The sequence below is a fragment of the Botrytis cinerea genome, chromosome 15 (assembly GCF_000143535.2).
Source record: "Botrytis cinerea B05.10 chromosome 15, complete sequence".
NCBI lineage: Eukaryota > Fungi > Ascomycota > Leotiomycetes > Helotiales > Sclerotiniaceae > Botrytis > Botrytis cinerea.
This window is the reverse complement of record NC_037324.1, coordinates 1,643,087-1,662,128: the sequence shown is the minus strand read 5'-3', so window position 1 is coordinate 1,662,128 and position 19,042 is coordinate 1,643,087. Positions and strand designations below refer to the sequence as shown.

At 41.6% G+C, this 19,042-nt stretch overlaps 9 protein-coding genes across 9 annotated transcripts; 1 reads left to right on the top strand and 8 right to left on the bottom strand.

Annotated features, from left to right (window-relative positions):
* Positions 1-193: 193 nt before the first annotated feature.
* Positions 194-1,850, top strand: BCIN_15g04940 (hypothetical protein). The gene has a single exon (XM_001548399.2). The coding sequence runs from the start codon at positions 640-642 to the stop codon at positions 1,726-1,728; it is 1,089 nt and encodes a 362-aa protein (XP_001548449.1). The 5' UTR covers positions 194-639; the 3' UTR covers positions 1,729-1,850.
* A 287-nt stretch (positions 1,851-2,137) lies between these two features.
* Positions 2,138-3,056, bottom strand: BCIN_15g04930 (hypothetical protein). Its single transcript, XM_001548400.2, has 2 exons — positions 2,826-3,056; positions 2,138-2,775 (listed from the first exon to the last, which is right to left on the bottom strand). The coding sequence occupies exons 1-2, from the start codon at positions 2,934-2,936 to the stop codon at positions 2,566-2,568; spliced, it is 321 nt and encodes a 106-aa protein (XP_001548450.1). The 5' UTR covers positions 2,937-3,056; the 3' UTR covers positions 2,138-2,565.
* A 2,203-nt stretch (positions 3,057-5,259) lies between these two features.
* On the bottom strand, positions 5,260-8,246 carry BCIN_15g04920 (hypothetical protein). Its single transcript, XM_001548401.2, has 4 exons — positions 7,478-8,246; positions 7,031-7,428; positions 6,896-6,977; positions 5,260-6,846 (listed from the first exon to the last, which is right to left on the bottom strand). Exons 1-4 carry the CDS (start codon positions 7,961-7,963, stop codon positions 5,419-5,421), a joined length of 2,394 nt encoding a protein of 797 aa, XP_001548451.1. The 5' UTR covers positions 7,964-8,246; the 3' UTR covers positions 5,260-5,418.
* Positions 8,247-9,802: 1,556 nt separating this feature from the next.
* BCIN_15g04910 (hypothetical protein) lies at positions 9,803-10,655 on the bottom strand. The gene has a single exon (XM_024697665.1). It carries the CDS (start codon positions 10,236-10,238, stop codon positions 9,873-9,875), a length of 366 nt encoding a protein of 121 aa, XP_024553481.1. The 5' UTR covers positions 10,239-10,655; the 3' UTR covers positions 9,803-9,872.
* A 133-nt stretch (positions 10,656-10,788) lies between these two features.
* On the bottom strand, positions 10,789-12,475 carry BCIN_15g04900 (hypothetical protein). Its single transcript, XM_024697664.1, has 2 exons — positions 11,943-12,475; positions 10,789-11,882 (listed from the first exon to the last, which is right to left on the bottom strand). The coding sequence occupies exons 1-2, from the start codon at positions 12,252-12,254 to the stop codon at positions 11,316-11,318; spliced, it is 879 nt and encodes a 292-aa protein (XP_024553480.1). The 5' UTR covers positions 12,255-12,475; the 3' UTR covers positions 10,789-11,315.
* A 585-nt stretch (positions 12,476-13,060) lies between these two features.
* On the bottom strand, positions 13,061-14,488 carry BCIN_15g04890 (hypothetical protein). Its single transcript, XM_001548404.2, has one exon. It carries the CDS (start codon positions 13,716-13,718, stop codon positions 13,140-13,142), a length of 579 nt encoding a protein of 192 aa, XP_001548454.2. The 5' UTR covers positions 13,719-14,488; the 3' UTR covers positions 13,061-13,139.
* A 550-nt stretch (positions 14,489-15,038) lies between these two features.
* Positions 15,039-15,944, bottom strand: BCIN_15g04880 (hypothetical protein). Its single transcript, XM_024697663.1, has one exon. It carries the CDS (start codon positions 15,808-15,810, stop codon positions 15,382-15,384), a length of 429 nt encoding a protein of 142 aa, XP_024553479.1. The 5' UTR covers positions 15,811-15,944; the 3' UTR covers positions 15,039-15,381.
* A 70-nt stretch (positions 15,945-16,014) lies between these two features.
* BCIN_15g04870 (hypothetical protein) lies at positions 16,015-17,003 on the bottom strand. Its single transcript, XM_001548406.2, has one exon. The coding sequence runs from the start codon at positions 16,863-16,865 to the stop codon at positions 16,308-16,310; it is 558 nt and encodes a 185-aa protein (XP_001548456.1). The 5' UTR covers positions 16,866-17,003; the 3' UTR covers positions 16,015-16,307.
* A 1,079-nt stretch (positions 17,004-18,082) lies between these two features.
* On the bottom strand, positions 18,083-18,935 carry BCIN_15g04860 (hypothetical protein). Its single transcript, XM_001548408.2, has one exon. The coding sequence runs from the start codon at positions 18,839-18,841 to the stop codon at positions 18,395-18,397; it is 447 nt and encodes a 148-aa protein (XP_001548458.2). The 5' UTR covers positions 18,842-18,935; the 3' UTR covers positions 18,083-18,394.
* Between the last annotated feature and the right edge of the window lie 107 nt (positions 18,936-19,042).

Sequence of the window (19,042 nt, the reverse complement as noted above, 5' to 3'; positions counted from 1 at the left end):
TAATAACATTATAATAAAACAAGTCTAAAATATATATCAATCATTTCAAAAGTTATCAAAAGCAAGCGTTTGATGCTACTTAGAAAAAAGTTGTCTATACCCTCCGGGTAGATTATATGTATATCACATGAGCGCGTCGGAGGGTTAGCGAAAGCCAGACTACTCTTTCCATATTTATTTTTATCATACATCTGAGAGGTAGGAATTAATCATCATTCTGCCCCGCCATTCTTTTAGTATTGTATATCTACTCTGGCCTTACGTGGAAAAGATAGGAAATGGACATGGCTCGGAGTCCGTAGAATTCTTGGAATATCTCAGCGATGTCTATGTTTGATTATTCGGTGAGCTTTCTGGAGAGATACTGTGTTTCTGGTTACTCAATTGATGATTACTGAGCCAGCCGCATGCAGACCATATTGAGTAATATGTTTACCAAACATCTTCCCGTTTAATTGCAAGCACCAAATCAATCAATTCAATCGTCATATTTCAAAGCTATATACTCGAGCATGTATTCTTGATTCATCTATAAATTCACAAGTGCCACTGAAATATCTCAAAATCAACTCTCAACACTATTACAATTCTCTTCTCCCTTCAAGCAAACCCTTTATATTTACCAAATTCCCAAACACAATGTCATCTCATCAAACTTCAAAAATCTTCATCATTGGTGGCACAGGTGCTCAAGGCATTCCTGTCATCAAATCTCTCGTTGCGGATAAAAAATATCAAGTTCGAGTTCTAACCCGCGACACCACATCTACTAGAGCTCAACAACTTCTTGCTCTTGGAAATGTAGAGCTCTTCGAAGGTACCTTTGCCGATGAAGATGTTCTCCGTGCCGGCTACAAAGGCTGCGATGGAGCATTTATTAATATCGATGGATTTAACACGGGTGAAAAAACCGAAATGTTTTGGGCCATTCGTTCTTATGAAATTGCTATTCAGGAAGGAATCAAATTTTTCGTGTATGGAAATCTTGACTATGGGTTGAAGAAAAGTGGATGGCAGGAGAAATATCATACTGGTCATTATGATGGGAAAGGAAGAATCGGTGAATGGATCTTATGGCAAAATCAAAGTAGTCCTAATGGAATGGGAGCCGCATTGTTTACCACCGGTCCGTATATGGAAATGGCCACTTCGGGGCAAACACTCATGTCACCTAGTGTAGAGAATGATGTTTTAACATGGAGAGTTCCATTGGGAGATGGTGCAGTACCTCATGTGAGTTTGGAAGATTGCGGACCCTATGTTCGATGGTTATTCGATCATTCCGATCGTAGTAATGGTATGGATCTCGCTGTCGCCATTGCCAATATCTCATATTCTGAGATGGCCACGGCGTTTGAAAAGGTCACAGGTCATCCGGCGCAATATATCGATACTGAATTCGATAAGTTTTTCGAAAGATTTGGACCACAGGTTGATGCGCCAGCGGGATTCAATGCGGATCCGAAGGATAAGGCAACGATGACTTTTAAAAGAAATTTTACGGGTTGGTGGATGCAGTTCAGAGATAGAGTGCTGGATAGAGACTATACGTTGTTGGATGAGATTCATCCGGGGAGGATTAGAAGTGCCGAGGAATTTTTTAGAAGGGAAGAGGAAAGATTGAGAGAGGAATCTGGAGGAAAGACTGGGTTGTGGGAGAGCGTACAGGAGGAGAATTTGAAAGCCGTCTTGAAGGTTTCAGAGGATGGGTGGAAGGGAAAACTTTGAGGGAGGTAGTTGATTGTTGAGAGGGGGTTTCTGCGATCAATTTGGAAGACTTTATTTGCGGGGCCTCTCACAGTACTTTGCTTATTATTCATCACTTTAGTCTTTAAAATCAGATATGAGCAAATTGCTAAATGTTTTGCGAAATATCATCGCTTCTAGTTCTGGATTAACATTCACAATATAAGTTTAGATCATCTCTTGAAATATCTCCGTCCCATCCATATCTATCTTTACCCAAGAAGGAAAAGAGATCTTCATACCTGATCTTTCATATTCTGTGCTATATCATATTGTTACATCATCTTAAACATCTCATGTATATCCATCATACTTCTACCCATCCAGATCATTTTCATTCACAAGTTATGCAAGCGTACATCACAAATCCCAACTTTCCCCCTTAGCGAGGTGATCCTAAATATGATTGTATCAATTGAATTGCTCTGTATACTGTGTTTCCTAAGAGTAGTAACTAACTAACCATAAGTTCAAACTAAATGAAAATTTCAGATCAACCGACACTAACACTAATAACTAAACCTCAAATCAAAAAAACAAACAAGTGAAGAAACAAAAATAAAACAAAGAGCCACCCGCAATTTTCAAATCATTGTAATGTTCGTGTCGTTCCAATCATCTATTCTTAGTTTGCAGAATTTCCAAGCTCAGCATATTCATTGTATGCGGTATCGTGAGGGAGAAACATCAAGAAGGAGATTAGATTGGTGCGCTTTACTCGTCTATCCCCCCTCTTTTCCATCTCCAACATCAACATCAACACCAAATCTCCCACTCCCAACCCAACCCTCACCCCTCATCCGCCCCTCAAAAAAACCCCTAAACATTCGTAATCGGCGTCCACCAGCCCGGTTGCCCCAAACAATTCGCATTCGCACAACACACCGGCGTCGCCTTGCCACTCCCATTCGGCTTATTTCCAATCGGCATCGTAGAGCAATCGTCCGAGAACGGATGCGGAATCGCAGTGTTGTTTTTGCAGAGTGTGCCGCCGGTGCCGAGATTGCGTTCGCAGCAGAAGAAGTTGCACTAAGGGGGTGGGGTTAGTGAAGAGTGGGAAGGAGGAGAGGGGGAGGTACGTTTCCTTGGACACCGCCGCCGCCGCCATTCATGGGGGGTTCTTGGGGGAGCGAGAGCACGAGGGTGCTGAGGAGGGTGGTGGTTAGGAGGGCTTGAGTGAGGAAGTGCATTTTTTCTTTCTTTGGAGGTTGGAGATTTGGTTTGGGAGGTATAGGAATTGGATACTATGGGATAGTATGCTGTTGTATAAGAAATTAATTCTATTCTATCTGAATGATGTGCTTTTGGTCAAAATGATGCGAAGAGAAGGAGGGATATATAGGTGTTTTCTTTCCCTTCCCTTTCCTTCCCTTTTCTTCTCATCTCTTCTCATTGACTTACCCACTCCATTCTCCCTTGCTCCATCTTTCTACACATTCCACACATTTTCCATCCATTCAGATTTTTCATCGCAGAAAACTAGCACGCGCAGAAGCGATGTCTCTCCCACACATTCCAGCGGAGGATACCGAGAATGAGTGATGTTTGTCGGGTCAGACGAGTCTCGATTTCTTTCGCGTAAGCGAGGAATGCGGATACGTTAGAATACAATTCGTTCATGCGATCGGGGATCTATATCAGTGATTAGGAATGTGGAAGATGATATTCTAGAATTTGAAGAAATTTCTTGGTTTGGGGATGCGTTTAAATTCACATTTAGATTTGGATTTAAATTCGCATGGAAAATTGAGGGTACCAACGGCTCGGGTAAGTTTACAATATCGCTGTTTATGGATCGAGCGAGATTTTTAAGACATTTGGAGAAAGTTTGAGGGGTCAGGAGATTTAGAATGTCATTTGTTTTATTTGAATTTTATTTTGGGGTCAGATCCTAGGTCTAGATTTGGGGTTCTCAATGAGTTGTGTCTCGATCTTGATATTTGAAGGACAACGACCAATCGGATTTTATTTTCGACTTCATCATTACCGTTTTTGGAGATCGGGAATATCCCATGATTCTATCGATGCTGCGAAGAAGGATTCTCTCGGGGATGATATGTGTAATGGCTGTATTCGAATTTAACTTGCTATCCATGCATAGAAATTCATTCGTTTCTCTTTAGATGTTTCTTGCTCCTTTATAACTTTCTACTGTCATCATCGCTCATTCAACTATCTCTGAAAATTCTTCATGACTACTACTCCTTCATTGTTGAGATGTCTTTTATCATTAAAAAGTACCCCGATATTGAACCTTCCTCATCAACACGACTTCTTTATCTTTACAAACTTTTCCCTGAAAACCCCTGACCTCATCGCGATTCTCCCACCATTCACCCCCACTCATCACAATAACTTCTTCACTATCGCAAATATTCTACCTCGCAATCTCGTCACCAGTAGCCCTGTTATTCCATCACACTCCCAAAATCTCACAACCCCCAACACCCTCCCTTATTTTCCACCCATTCCTTTCTCCAATTTTCCGCAATACTCTTCTATAAGATAAACCGCTCAACCGATACCCACCCATGCTAGGCCACCAAAACATACTAACATACTTTCTCCACATCCCCATTCCCAAGAGACTACCCAGTTCTATCTTATCTAAGCCCATATCTTCGAGCAACCCTCTTCTTAAACAACTCTCAAGAACTTTACATTTCCAAACCACCTAACCAATTTATACGAATATTCTTTAGCTCGGATGGCCGTGTCCCGTACAGAAATGATTAGATGGATAGATTAATATATATTACAGTAAACAGAAGAGAAAGCTACTCGTACATACCTCTTCAATAAAAAAACATATATACACACAAACCTCCGTGTAAACAATGCTCTCTAGAATCCAAACCAAAAATCTATCACCCAGCACCGAGACTTACTTCCAAACTACTCGCTCTCTCAGCCTAAGCTAAGCTAATTTGGCAAAATTACCGAGATCGGTAAAACGACCATGTGTCATAGTCACTTACTTCACTTGAGATTTATGCTGAGTGAAAAATAACACAGTGATGTGGTGAATTGAGGTTCATGGGTTATTTGCAAGTAAATGTACTAATTGGGGAGGTGTGGGTGGTATTGATTCGAATATTACATGGCTTCAAGCTTATTGAGAAAGAGATTTCTACTCCAGGATCGATTAAGGAAAATTGAGACTCCGCGATGTGGAGCATTCGCACTGAGAATATTGAGATCGAGGCTATGATACGTCTATATTTCATAATTATGTGATCGTGAGCTAATTGGAAAATGATGAAGGAGAAAGTAAGGGAGTTTTGAGATTTACCTTGATCATTCTGATTATTTTTTAACAGAAAGAATATAAAAGAGTCGTCTTTACTCCGGTCAAGTTAAAATTTGGCAATAATTATGAATTGAAAGAGCGTTAATATTCAATCTATCGAAGTCTCGTACAGGAATGAATCGCCGAGACGTTTGCTTACTGGCGCTCAACTGACATTATGTGGTTGAACTAGTTACCTACTTCCACGACTGAGCTCCTAAAAGTGCATCTTGCTGAGCATGTTACAACTTTGCAATTCGAGATAGACCACAGTCAATTTTCATATGTTTGGAATTCAGGCTGTTTGATGTTTTGAAAAAATAATTGAAATTTTAAATACGTCTCCTCTACAGAAGCATCTGCTCTCTTTAGATGCCATACCATCAAGCAGGCTCACCGGTAATGAGATCCAGATCATCATCATCCATATCATTATCTGTTGGTATATCATCCTCATCCATAGGATCATAATAATCAATCTGAAGACCATCATCTACCCCCTTAGCCAGAACCTCATCAAACAAGTCTGCTGAAATATCCTTCATCTTTTTAATCATATCATCCAATGTCGATGTCCATGTAGCACAACGTTTGCCATCTTCCCCATTCAACAAAGCTATCAATACTTGTATCTTAGCGTCGAGTTGATCAAGTGTTTCGTATGGGTCTGTAGCTTCTCCGGTTGCTACACTTGTAGCTAGCTTCATGATATTCGCGCATGTCCTGCCATATCGGGAACTTCTAAATCGATCTTCGAAGACTGCCACTCCTTGAGAAATCACCTGTTTCATATACTCAGGTTCATCATTTAATTGTTTGTAGGCATTGATAATGATTTCAAGCTCTCCAAACTCCTTATGTTCTACTGCATACTTATGACAGTCTGGATCGATGGGTGAAAATAACATCTGTCGCATAAATTCTAGCTTCTCATCTATTTTCTCATAATCTTGAGCCAATTCTTTGGTCCAGGACTCGAGAGCAATCTGTCTGCCAAATCCTCTAAATCCTTGGTTGAAACTCAATAAATTTTCTTTGATCTCGGCCGGAGCAGTTCCAGAATTAGCCAGTTGGAAATAAGTGTTAACAGCTGCACAGTGAGCCTCTGTAGCCTTCATGAGCAGATCATATTGAGTATGCATGGATTCCCTGATGATCTCCCCTGGATCTATCTGTTTGATCTCCTGTCCTGGAGTAGAATAATTCTCTGCAGTGATGGCTTTTAGTTTTGCCTTTAGACTTCTATTAAAATCGACGATAGCTTGTACTTGATCCGATTGTTGTAAGCTGTTGACGAAAAAGTCCTCATTCAATTCTGCCCTTTTAATTAAATAGTCTCCAGCACTGCAAGCTTTTCTTTCCTCTGGGCTCATATTCTGCTTTAATTTTAAAGCTGTATGTTTATCTTTCCAATTGACGCCCTTAGATCCAATATCATCCACACGTAGAATATATTCCTGAGGAAAATGCGGAATTGAAGTTACCTGCATCCTCGCCGTACTGGATCTAAGGCCAAGCATCTTGGTACCAAATGCTCTGACAGTATCATCCCAGAAAGTCATCTGGTGAACGTCTTCGAAATGAGTTACTGGTATCGGGTAAAAATTGTAGCGGGGTCTGAGATTGGGGGTTTTTAATATAAAATTAGTCATGTAGTTCGTCCAATATGCAGTTGGCCACTCGGTCCAGAAAAAAGAAATTGAAGGATATAAATATTCTGGTGGATTCCTCTCTCCACGGGTAACACCACCAAGAGCAACCTGCTCCATCAAGAAGCCGCACTCTTGAATCGAGTGATCCTCATAATACGGCTCGTCTAATTAGTAATGATTCAATTCTTGAAATGTCCCAGTGACTCACCTCCGAGCCCCCGCGCCAAGTTGACAGTGTTTCATTCTTTTTGGAGCGGATATAGTCGGCAATGTTGAACATTGCATGAAAACTAAAGATGGGCATTAGACTATCTAATCATAGTATAGAGGAGGTGTCACTTACCATTCATGAGTGAGTGTTACGGCCACTCTCCATTGATAAGCCAGCTTTTCGGAATCTGTGATACCAGGACGCAGTAAAGGTTCAAGGTTGCCCTGACTTAAAATAATATGACAAACAAGAAGGCTTCTGCCATCGGGAACATTCTCCAATCCAAATTTAGTACAGCCGTTGAAAGCAATGGTCTCGTCAGCGTCTCTGAATTTAAGCCAAGTGAACTGTGACAATCCATGTAAGAGATTCCTCTTGCTCTTTTGGAGAACTGGATCGCCTGGAGCCAATCCTCTCGACTGGGTGGAAAAAAGTTGCTTTATAAATTCTGGTGTGGCGCGCTTTGGCAGATTGTCAGGAATTCTTTTAGGATCGATTGGGATTCGTTTGCCATAAAGTAAAGTATCATACTATATTTTAGTTGTTAGATGATTCAAAATTGGGTTCAAGTGAGTTTACCAAATCAGCCTGGATGTTTGTTAATATCATTGAGGCAAGTTGGAGAGTTGGTTGTATTAACTCCCACACAACATCGTTCTTAGCAAACCATTTTCCAGGTCCCAGTTCACCAAGAGGAAATGGTTTGCCATTAGTTTTCCACCGGTTTCTTGCAAAGCAGGGTAGTATTGGAACGTTCAAATCGCTTTCTTTCAAAGATCTTGTCGACGTTATATTCGCATCCAAATCAAGTAATTGCTTCGCTGTAAAGTTATAAAACGCATTTTTCTGCTGCTGTTCCCTTCTTAATGTACTCGCATCAAGCTTTCCAATACCGTATTGTGTAAGGTGCGGTACAATCGGCGTTAACCCACTGTGTATATCATTCGGTTTTCCCGGGACAGGACCATATTTCTTTTTCAGTACCGTGTGAGAGTCCTTAGGCGAAGCTACAGGTTTACGAACAGGAGAAGGGGCAGATGACTTTCCACCAGGTTTGTTTGACATGACTTAAAGCAAGTTCGATATCGAGAAGTGCTATCTAGTATGATATGTTTGAAAATGACGGATATTGAGTGTTTCCACGCTGTGTATATGTTCAAAACTTTGCAAAAGTTTGTCAAAGGAACAAGTCACTTGAAGTATTTAACAAAGAAAATTAAGATGCTACTTTCATCCCAAAAGACACGAGAAGAAAGAACTTGTGAAGAAAGGCATCACGAAGAGCTTGACTTAAAAGGAACTGCGCACCAAATACTTATTATGCATCAAGCAACTTTACATGATTGTCTTTGTAGGTTGATTGGTTGATTGAGTAGATCTGATTTGGGAGTGAGAATACTCACTCACTTACATCTCTACTTGTGCCTGTTGATAAGTCAAAGGAAAGGAAACGAAAGAAATGTGATATCATTTGATTAGTCATCACCCACTCCGGTAGCCAGGGTGTGATACTAACTTGACGTGGCTAAAGCTTCTCAAGACGGTACAACTCGCAAGAGAGATGTTGAACCAGGCTTTGTGCTTATTGAATTATTTGGTTCAATATCAGTTCGAAGCCAGAAAACATCATGATTATGGTGTGATTGTATGTTGTGTTAACATCCCTCACCACTCAGCGCACACGCCCAACTCCGATATTCCCCCTTCAAACTTATAGGTTCTGTATTCTAGGGGTAAATGAGCAATGGAGGATCTTGAGTAGCTTTTGATTATTCCCATTCCAACTTGTAGGCTGATCTTATTTTTGATATCAACTTCAATTAGTCCCTATTAGCTCGAATTCTGCACAGGTGAAGTTACTCCGCCTTTTCCGTAGATTTCGTAACTGTATATCCGAAGCAACGGTTACGCATCTCACAATACAACATGGAAATACTGAATCAATTAAGTTTTTTTGTATTAATCTCTCACTTCAACCAATACTAATGTCCACCTAATATGTCCCACCTACCAACACTGAAAACCCCGATATCCTACCCAACAGTTTTGTCTGCGCCTTTGCGGCGAGGTAATAGATAAAGCTCATCCATCGCCCAGGATATTTCATTTCACTCTTTTCTCTGGGAAATCCTGCCACAAAAATTTAGTACCTTCTTGTCCATCACTCTAATTCCCTCTCAAAATGAAACTTTCACCACCGGGATGGGTCCTAACCATCATAACCACCGTCACGATCGCGACTCTTATTATTGATATGATCGATCCCTCAAACACCATGAAAGAGTTCAGTATCAACAGTCCCGAGGCTATACGATTAATATGTAAGATTTCCTCATTCCATGCCTTGAGTTGTGATGTTTCAGCTTCATATCCCGCATTTTCCCTCCCCGCCATTTACTCCTTTTTAAACAATCCTCGCTAACACCAATAGCTTTTCTCCTGATCTTAATAAACCTCTATGAACTTATAGCGGCCTTCCAAGATAATTGGGCAGTCTATAAGTTCGGAATTATTTTTCGATTGGCGGCAGCGGGTGTATTTTGGAGTTTTGGGGGTGAGTGGGTGAAGCTTGTTTTTGTGGAGTTGGGAACTTTGGTATTGTTAGCGGGGGCTATGGGGTTCGCTTGAAAAGGATACAGCTTGGCACTGATGCCAAATAGGAGAAGTCAAGGGGGAGGGGCGGGGCCGAACTAGAGTGCCAAGAAGTGAAGTGGTGGGAGAAAGGCTGGTGGGGCTGAGATTTAGCGGCAAGGTGGGTTGGAGCGAGAGACTTAGATCTTTTCGAACTAATGTACGATCTGTCATTTACAAAGTCACACATTCAGTTCACCTAATTGTCGAATCTACCAAACTCATCGTGAATCAACCCAAGCTAAAGCCGAGCGCGTTTACTAGTAGTCTGGATGCCACATCCCCAGCTCGTTCATTTCACATGCTTTCTCCTAAGTAAAAAGCTTTCAATTATTCTCCATTTCTAGTCTCTTCCCATTCCCTTGAAGAATAGCCCCATCTTACATTTCTCGTGCCCGGCTCTATTTCTCTGCCATTGCTCATAATCTTCCCTTCTATTAGCGCCGTGAACTGAGTTATGTTGTTCCTCGTCTAAGAGTTTCCAGGGCTCTCCATTGGTACCCCACGAACCGATTTGCGAAATCAATAAGTCGCTCTCCGCTTTTCCCCAGGTATTCTCTCTAGGATTAAAGTGGGATAATTCTGGCTGATTGAAAGAGGGAGGAGGAGCCACTAGCTCGGTATCGGTACATGTTGACGGAAATAGGGAGTACATACTGCCTGTGGTGAATGTCTCCTGTGAGATTCGCGCTCCGGCTGGCGAATCCATCGATAATCTGTAAGCGAAAGTTTCCTTATTTGTCTTTTGCTCAAGAGAGCGAGATTGTCCAAATAGAGGAACAGGGGGTTTGGGCGCAGAACGATGTTTTCTGCTGCGTTCAAATTGATCCCTGCGTGCAGTTCCTCCTGTGCTCCTATACTTAGCATATCGACGATCTGTGAAAGCCTTGTAGGCCTCAACATCTTGCAAACCTTTGGTTCTGACAGGCTCATATCGATCTTCAGTCTTTTTCTCACGATTAAGAAGCGTATGTTTTAGGACTGGATTTTTCCTTCGTTGAATTTGGTTTGATAAAATGTTCTGTTAAGGTTGGTGGTGAGGTTTGATGTCAAGAGAAGAGAAGAGAAGATTATCAAGACAAGAGTCGGGGATTGCGAACGCTTAAGTAAAAGTTCCCTAGCATCCACGACTGCGTTGGAGGTGATGATATTACTCATATAAATGTTCACAAACCGATATTTGTAATTATGACCCAGAAATTATTCGAACAGATGACTTCAAATGCCTGACTCGAATGTTGGCACAGAGGTCTTGGATTTGAAGTTTTCTGGATATTCACTGATAATGCTTGAAAATATGAACAGGACCGATCCACCGGTAGACAGAATTCATTGTGAAATACTCAACTCGTGTAACAAATTGGTACTTGATTCTGCAAAGACGTTTTGAAGAATGATGATTGAAGAGCACTAAAATTTCAAAAACTCATATAAAAGACATTCACGAGTCCCAATAATCAACTAAACTTTTACTTAAGGCATCTGCTCGTTTTGCTTTGGATGATTTTGTAGGACCTCACAAGCTTGAAGAGCAACAGAAGCAGAAGCAAACGTACCTTTATCACCCGCTAACTACATCTCAAAAGACTGATCGTAATCCACAGATTCGGCATGCCAAGCTTATGACGTTTGGATCTAGAAGAACATGCAACAATCATACAAAATGAACACACAAAGACGGGCCCAACAGCATCTCCTGCGTCCTCTTTCTCTGCAATCCAAAGCAGACGAGCAATCACAACGAAACATTCCCCGTATTTTGTCCCGATAATGACCCCCAAAAAGGCTAAACCTTGCAGAAGTGTTTCATCTTCATTTTCACATTTTCGCTCTCCATCAAATCTATGGCAAGTCTAGTAGCCGGCGCTTGGCAAATACAACGCCGCCATAAAGGTAGCATTCGTATATCGCAGATTTTGAGACTTTTCTCCGTAATCTCTATACTTTTCCTGTATACTGACTGATAGTAAACCATCAGAGGATAAAATCCCCTACTGCGCAATCGAGGACAAATAATCAAATCATCGGGCTTCTTCCATTTCCCATCAAAAACGAAACGAAACTCGGGGATTTCGTCTACAGGGACTACATCGGGGTTAAGTAAATCTTGACACTCAAATTCCATAACAACCATGGCGAAAAAGAGCATTATTTTATCTGGTTGGCTCAAATTTTCTAGGGTAGCTTTGGAAGTCGCCTTGGTAGTAGGTGAGTTGGGAGTTGCCCATATCTCGGATGCATCGACATCGTGACATTCGAATCGTAGGATGTGTCCGTCTGTGATGTAGTGTATTTTGCTGGTTTTAATCGACAATTCTTCATACTCGTTCTTCACAAACATGGAGATACTTAACTGTAATCATATTTTATTAGAACGAAGAATGTCTCGATAAAGTTGCTTTGCCCGACTTACTTCTATTGTGTGCAAGGACTCCGACATCTTTTGTCGCATAATCGTCATTTTCCACGAGATTTCTCCATTGTCAGGATTTGTCCTCTTAATTTGGCATACAAACAATGAGCATCGGCGATTGAGAAATTGCTGCAAATATCGAGGGTCTTTTAGCCATAAAAAAGTCACTACCCCATCGAGTGGCGCCATGGTCTTTCGAGCTAAGTATACGTCCGGTCGACTTTCCATATACTTCTTGGCGTCAACAACATGAGGCGATGGCTCTAAAGTCTTGAGTGGGAGCTCCGAAACGTTTAGCGGACAATAAGGCATTTTAGTAATGCTTAATTATAGAACTAGGAATAAATTTGTATGAAATGTATGATAAGTGTATTTTTGAATGAAGCAGAAGAATATTTCAAGTATAAAAACAAATAAAATTGACAAGGACAAAAAATTCGGCAAAGAACCGAGTATCTTCAGTAATTCTTTCCGCATCGGTACACGAGTTGCAATCAACCAGTACGGAAAGCACAGTGAAAGAGAGATATCCCAAGGTCAATCATTTCAAGGAAAGTACTACCACCTGGATCATGCTGCCTTACAACTCCAGTTTTCTGGTGTATTGACATCACCTGTGCCATAATATACAGCCTTACTTGGATAATCACACAGAGGCCTCTGTCGCAATACACCACCATCGGGGTTCGTATCATTCGCGTATTTTGTAGCGATGATATCATTTGGCACTGTACCATTTTCTACTCATGCCATTACAGCGAGCAGGACATCGTGTTTAACGTCTTGAAAGCCAGGGACACCGTGAGATGTTCTGGTGAGACCACCAGCTTTTCAATCGCCACCAATAACCCAGGGAGCATTCACTTTAGGGTAGGTCATCGCGCAGTGACTATATGTTTGTAAGTAGAGTACAAAACTATACATGGAATCAAGAAACAAGCTTACCCCATTCTTGGGACCAAGTAGAATTTATAAAAATCGTCTAGCTTTATTCCCTGAGGTTCCAAAGCTTTGGAGACTTTATTATAGAGATATACTTGAGCCGGTAGCAACAGAAGCATCTGATAACACGTGGTAGTGAAGTACTTTTCTACCTTTCTTATAAAAAGGCGCAAGGTTGAAATTATCGGCTGTCGCGTGACCAGGATTTATCAAGTCCGAAAGAAGGATGATTGCTGGATTCCAATCCTCCAAAGTCTAATCTGGTCCCAGGCCAAGCATGTACTGCACATATGTCGTGCCTAGGAGACTGGGGGAAGAAACGAGTCCATTCCAGTCCCATTCACTACCCAATGTGAAGGAATGGAATATGAACTGACCGGCTTCGATCCAATCATTATGAAGTTTATTAAAAATAGCTATTTGGTCGCCGTTAAGACAGGTCGGCGTATCTGTAGCACCGGCAGGGCACAAAAGTTTTGTTGCGTTGAACTTGCATGCCGGAGAATCCATCACAATTCCATCAGCAACACCATCTTGAGCGTCACACTGCCTGATAAATTCGTCCGCAAGGTAAGTGGAGATTGATGGTGAAATATAGTGAGAAGATTTTGCCGGCTGGTTCCAGATACCCACAATCGTATCCCAAAGCTGCAAATGAGCGGTCCACCACGCTGGAGCGCCTGTAACAACTCCGTCGAAGTCATTTGAAAAAGTCCCAATGTCTTTCAGGCCTTGCTTGTCACCAGCAGAACATCCTCGATAATAGCTATAGGAGATGTTGCTTCCGTAATATCCCTGGGTGACAGCTTTCCTTTTCAGGACGGTATCATGCATATCACGATATCCCCAATTCTCAAGTGCTTCGGGTTTATCATGAGGCAAGGCCAATCCGAAACTGTATTGTGAATTTGCGGAGAGGGAAACATTCCCTTGTACGATACAACCAGCTTGGGGAACAATTGACCCCCCTCCACCGGGTGGACCACCCGGAGGAGCTCCTGGCGGACCAACTGGTGCACGCCATGGAGGACCACCGCCCGAATTGTACTCAGGTGGAGGTGCAAACGTTGCACCGGCATCATAATGGGTGGCATAAAAAACAATAGAATTTGCTGGTAGAAGTGCCGTGATAGCACTAACTGAACAATCGTATGCTACCGCAAAGCTTGCAAGCAAGCCTAAGATCGGGAGCGCGGATCTCGTGTATTTTCAGTGGATGAAGCAGATAGAAAGCGTCGAAGCATATAATTCTCATATCCAGCTCTCAAAACGAGATGCCAGCAGCATTTCAGATTGCAAAGTTTTATATACCAACTTGTTGAGGTAGTAGATCACCACCGGTAATATTAAGACGGGGTTGGATTGTTTGCAAAATATGAGGTTTTCAAGCGTGCGGGGACAAAAGCTCTCTCTTCCTTCTGCTCAACATCAATAGTCTTGGAATTTATCAGTGGAGAAAATGTATAGGAACACACTCAACAATTATACACTGCAGTTTGTAACGAAAAAAATAAGGAAAGAGATGTGAAGAAGCACTTGCCTTTCGAAGCAGGTACATAATTTCGCCAAGTGAAAACACCGTTCTATTGGCGAACGTTTGAAGAGCAACATATTTTCATAAATCTCTGCTAAATAGCCAAAACAAACTTGCGTCTACAGAGATTGTGATACATATAGTCCCCACAATACATCGATGGCATATAGCATTTCTTCTGTGGAGATCTTCACGCATACGCATGAGAACACATTATCAGTGTGCCCAATGAACTTCGCCCCACAGAAGCAAGATACATTGCGCGACGTGAAGAATACCCGAAGCAAATACCTACCCCGAAAGAAACTGAGAGCCAAAAAAGCGTTGGGCTCAAATGAAGCGACAGCTGGTAAGGGGGTCGAACGCATCGATATCGGTACGCCACAAGAACGTAAACAATGCACGTGTCAAGAGTCACGTGTCTATGACTGCGAGCATCAAATATTCTGTCCAGATTTTTCCCAAAAGTTTTTAGAAAATCTAAAAACTTTGTTTAGATATGCAACAAAAAATGTCAGGTAAAAAGTCACGGGACCATAAAGCGGTGATTGGCCAGAAGACTCCCATCACAGCGTCGATCTTATGTCAGCAGAACTGACACAGGGAATGCGACTTTCAACTGTCATTTCAATCCATTTTTGCCATCTTTTATATCTCGTAGAAGCCAGATCCGGCGTCTTGAATCCTGAAACATAATGGGTAGTCACTTGGAACTTGCAACCTCTCATATGACATGGTTGTCGACTGCTAGTCATGTTTGATTGGGGTTTCATTCAATTAGTAGCTCTAGTTGAATTTGTACCATTTACACTGAGATCACTTGCGTTCATTTACTTCACAAATATGATAAGAATGCCCATTTTCATTTGTGCTGTCTACGGAACAGATTTGATTTAATTACATTTCTTCCTCTTGCTGAATATCAGATAGCCAAGTGGTATTTGTATGTAATACTTCTTCACCCTAAGGGCAGTCGAACCCACATCTACATCCCCAGAAATTGGTTCCATCTCCTTCCCCGCAGGCACATCCGTCTTCTCCGCCCCAGGTCTTACCATTATACTTGAACTTTGGGATTGCTTGGGTAATCAATTGCGGAGGTTGAGCCCATCCATTGATCGAAACGGTCATAGGAGGGTTGGCAGATGTAACTGTCACAAATTGGTCAATATCTGAGCTTATAAGACCTCCTTTTTGGATGCATTTATGATCGTAGATTCTAGCCTCAGAGGTAAAACCTTCATTGTTATTTGTGTATTCTTGCCAACCGAAGGTACATGTACCAGGACCTTGTGTAACACAAAGTTTGTTGTCTCGTGTTGTCAGAGCCTGTGTTGGAAGAGCGACGACTAGTGTTCCCGCAAAAATTGGGAGGAATACCGAAAGCTTCATAGCTGTTGTTTGTTTGATTCCTTTCTTTAGTTTTTGATTTGATTGTTTGATAGTTATTTTTTTGTTTTGTATGAAGAAAGAACCCCAAATTATACACGCGGACCACACTGATTCTTATACAAAAACTCTTGACCATTGTTCTTACTACACAAAGACTTAATGCATAAAGGAAGTAGTTGATGAAAAAATCCTAACAACTATTTCTGGCTCAGAAAATACCAAAAGGAATTAGAAATGCCTTAAGAGCTGTAACACGGATCAAAGAAATGAACTTTACAAGGTAGAACAACTAGTTATACTCAATCCTACCCAAAGAAGTTCTTTGTGAATTCTAATTTTAAGAGCCCAGGTTGGCTAACAAGGGTAGCACAGTATTTTAAAGCAACGATCTGAATTTCCATTATATCTCTTGCGTGCTTTACACAAGCCCTAAATATTACAGACATGTTCTCCCAATAACTCCATACGATCTCTCCTTAATTCATCTCCTTCCAGTTTCAACAGAGGCATTCAAATGGACAAATCCATGCATACCTTGCCCCACTATAGGGTAAATCGTTATACTTCAGAGTACATGCCTCTCTCTTATCAACGTGGTCATTCTCCGATGGACCACGCTGGCCGTCTCTTGACATTTGCCCATCACTTTGATAGAGAGGCATGAGATACTCTTCATTTGTAGGTCCCCACCTTTGATTGATCACCTCGTTCAGTTTTACAATATTGCATGTTCTAAACTGATAACTCCAATTTGAAGTAGACTTTTGGGTTGGAGCGTCGCCCGTTTGTAGTATAACACAGTTGGTGTCGATGATGAAGGATCTGGCACTGGCATTATCGCCATTGTCGTCACTACTAAACTGATAGACGTAGGTGCAGGTCTTGTCACCGAAAGCTAATTGTTTTTGGGCGCAGAGTTGTGGTGTTGGCGTATTTGTTGGTGCTGGCTTATGACCGGCATGAGAACCAGCTATTCTCAGAAGATCGGGAAGTGGATTGGCATGAGAGAATAATGTTAAGAGGCCTATGATAAATGCGACACCGAGGTACTTCATATCCGTTGATTTTCACGTTGTGTTGATAAGCAGTCTTGAGAAGTATGGGTTTGCTTGTGAAAAACTTGTTCTGCGAATTCAGTTGATTGTTGAATTTGAAAAGGGATTTTTGCGAGGTAGTTGATAGAAGGTAATACCTAAGGTGTTTATTATGAGGTTATGCAACGATAATGAAAATTTCTGGTGAGTGTTATCAGTAGTGATCCCTTTAATCAGAAATATTCGTGTACACAAGTGTTACAAGAAGCTTGAGTCATTGTAGTGACTGCTAATAATGAGAGGCCTACATGACTGTTCGTGCATAGTTTCATGGGTCGTTTTGGGGGACCTCAAACGTATCTTCAATTCACTATAATCGCACCCAGGAAATTCGACTTCACGGTTTTACATATTTACACTTGGCAGGAAAAACATTTCCCTTGATTGCAAGTCATTATTGTATTTACGTTTCTTAGATTTCCTTGGCAATTTTGCTCCCTCATGCCGCCCATCGTATCCGCCACAAAGTTGTCCTATTACCAGGGCTCCAGGGCTGAAATTCCTGTTCGATTTGCACCGAATGAAGCAACCCACCATTCCGCTTTCGGTCCCTCGCAAGAAAAGGTACAATTATATACGTTGTAATAAATTTGGCCGTCTTTCCTGGTTTGAAACCCGCAATGCTCACCACCCATTATTCGCCCCATACGTGAACTCCGGATGCTTGTTTGCATCTTCTCCGTATATCGAAAAATTCGAGAGTAGCTTTGGCGATGTGAGATGAATGGAATATTTCCCCATGTTATCTTGTGTGATGTTAGGTTTTGAAGGTACGTGGAATCTTTGTTGAATACTCTGGCGCGAACTGGTGGATATGGGAGTCCTTTCGAGGTGTTTTGCCACATCATTGCTAGGCTGCAGGTACATCTGTTACTGTTCAGAGAGGAGTTATATCTGAGGGTCGTACGCCATTGACTTGGCAAAAGAAGGGGAAGATGGCGAAAAGACTGATGATGAGGAAATGCATGATGTGAATGAGAAGATTGCCTTTGCGTTGCAACTTCACACGATTCCATACATAAATTTTTGTAATCTGTCAGAAAATTTGTGGCACAACAATGTTGATGGTTTTTCGAAGAAAAGGTTCGATGAGGAGAAGTTCAATACTATATCGAAATGGTTAAGTCAAGTGTCATGCGTATTGTATCAACGGGCTCGAGTCATCAGTATGACTACCGTTTATAACCTCATCAGATTCATGATTAAATCGACGACTCGATCAGTAGAGCAGCTAATCATTTCTCATTTATGCTCATCCATATCAATCACTTCTTTTGAGCAATGATACAGTCACTACATGGGAGACAATCACCATTTCTGATCCGCAATATTTGATGTTTTTAAAAATCACGTGTCTTGTATTCTTTCTGTCCAGCAGATACAATGCCCAGCATATCCATAATTATTCCGTATCACTACCAGTCATATCCAGCTCTCTCAGTATCTCTTCGGGAACTTGGGACACTGAGAAAAATTCAGCTCACCCCCGGTCATTCATACAAAAATAAACAAATGTATGAAGCCCAATCAGGCCCCGTGTCCCATCCGCAAGCCTCATCACCATAGTTTGCATTATTATATGTAAACAAAGGCTTACCATAGCCGGTAGCGCCAGTAATAATCAAATCGCTAGGAGATTTTCCCTCCATCTTGACGGTAATTGGTCCTTTGGGATCCGACTGTTCCATGGAAGTTTTCACAATATTGCAGTCTTTGTCGACGATTTCGAGATCCTTGGGCTGTTTCATAAGAACCAATGCGAAATCTATTAGCGGAGCTTTAGGATCAACTTCCCAGCGCATGTATAAACTCCAGCAATTTACTGGAGCCGTGCAGTTCTCAGCTTTAGCTCGGGGCTCAAGCTGTTGGAGTGATCCGCTTGCTACCAGAGAGGCGAGAAAGGAGACTTTAAGAAGCGTAGCCGTGAGGAAATGCATAATTTTTGTGTTTGTTATGGATGTCTATTGATTTCAGGAGATCTATGCACATCGTCAGTCATTAAAATCTATTGTTTGAAGAGATTTGCGTACCGTAAGTTGCTTATTTGGATTGTATCTCGAGAGTTGGTTGTGATTTTGTTCGAGATATTGGAATGTATGAGATTTGTTGTGTTTATCTTGCGTTTTTAAATGTTCAAA

What these genes read in the sequence shown, in the direction of transcription:
- BCIN_15g04890 (XM_001548404.2), bottom strand. Translation starts at nt 13,718, where the DNA reads ATGCATGATACCGTCCTGAAAAGGAAAGCTGTCACCCAGGGATATTAC.
- BCIN_15g04900 (XM_024697664.1), bottom strand. Translation starts at nt 12,254, where the DNA reads ATGCCTTATTGTCCGCTAAACGTTTCGGAGCTCCCACTCAAGACTTTA. An exon ending in AGTCCTTGCACACAATAGAA is followed by an intron (nt 11,883 to 11,942) that starts GTAAGTCGGGCA and finishes ATATGATTACAG; the next exon opens with TTAAGTATCTCCATGTTTGT.
- BCIN_15g04880 (XM_024697663.1), bottom strand. Translation starts at nt 15,810, where the DNA reads ATGAAGCTTTCGGTATTCCTCCCAATTTTTGCGGGAACACTAGTCGTC.
- BCIN_15g04910 (XM_024697665.1), bottom strand. Translation starts at nt 10,238, where the DNA reads ATGGATTCGCCAGCCGGAGCGCGAATCTCACAGGAGACATTCACCACA.
- BCIN_15g04860 (XM_001548408.2), bottom strand. Translation starts at nt 18,841, where the DNA reads ATGCATTTCCTCACGGCTACGCTTCTTAAAGTCTCCTTTCTCGCCTCT.
- BCIN_15g04870 (XM_001548406.2), bottom strand. Translation starts at nt 16,865, where the DNA reads ATGAAGTACCTCGGTGTCGCATTTATCATAGGCCTCTTAACATTATTC.
- BCIN_15g04920 (XM_001548401.2), bottom strand. Translation starts at nt 7,963, where the DNA reads ATGTCAAACAAACCTGGTGGAAAGTCATCTGCCCCTTCTCCTGTTCGT. An exon ending in CAAACATCCAGGCTGATTTG is followed by an intron (nt 7,429 to 7,477) that starts GTAAACTCACTT and finishes ACTAAAATATAG; the next exon opens with TATGATACTTTACTTTATGG. An exon ending in CTTGGCGCGGGGGCTCGGAG is followed by an intron (nt 6,847 to 6,895) that starts GTGAGTCACTGG and finishes TAATTAGACGAG; the next exon opens with CCGTATTATGAGGATCACTC.
- BCIN_15g04930 (XM_001548400.2), bottom strand. Translation starts at nt 2,936, where the DNA reads ATGCACTTCCTCACTCAAGCCCTCCTAACCACCACCCTCCTCAGCACC. An exon ending in GCGGCGGTGTCCAAGGAAAC is followed by an intron (nt 2,776 to 2,825) that starts GTACCTCCCCCT and finishes CCACCCCCTTAG; the next exon opens with TGCAACTTCTTCTGCTGCGA.
- BCIN_15g04940 (XM_001548399.2), top strand. Translation starts at nt 640, where the DNA reads ATGTCATCTCATCAAACTTCAAAAATCTTCATCATTGGTGGCACAGGT.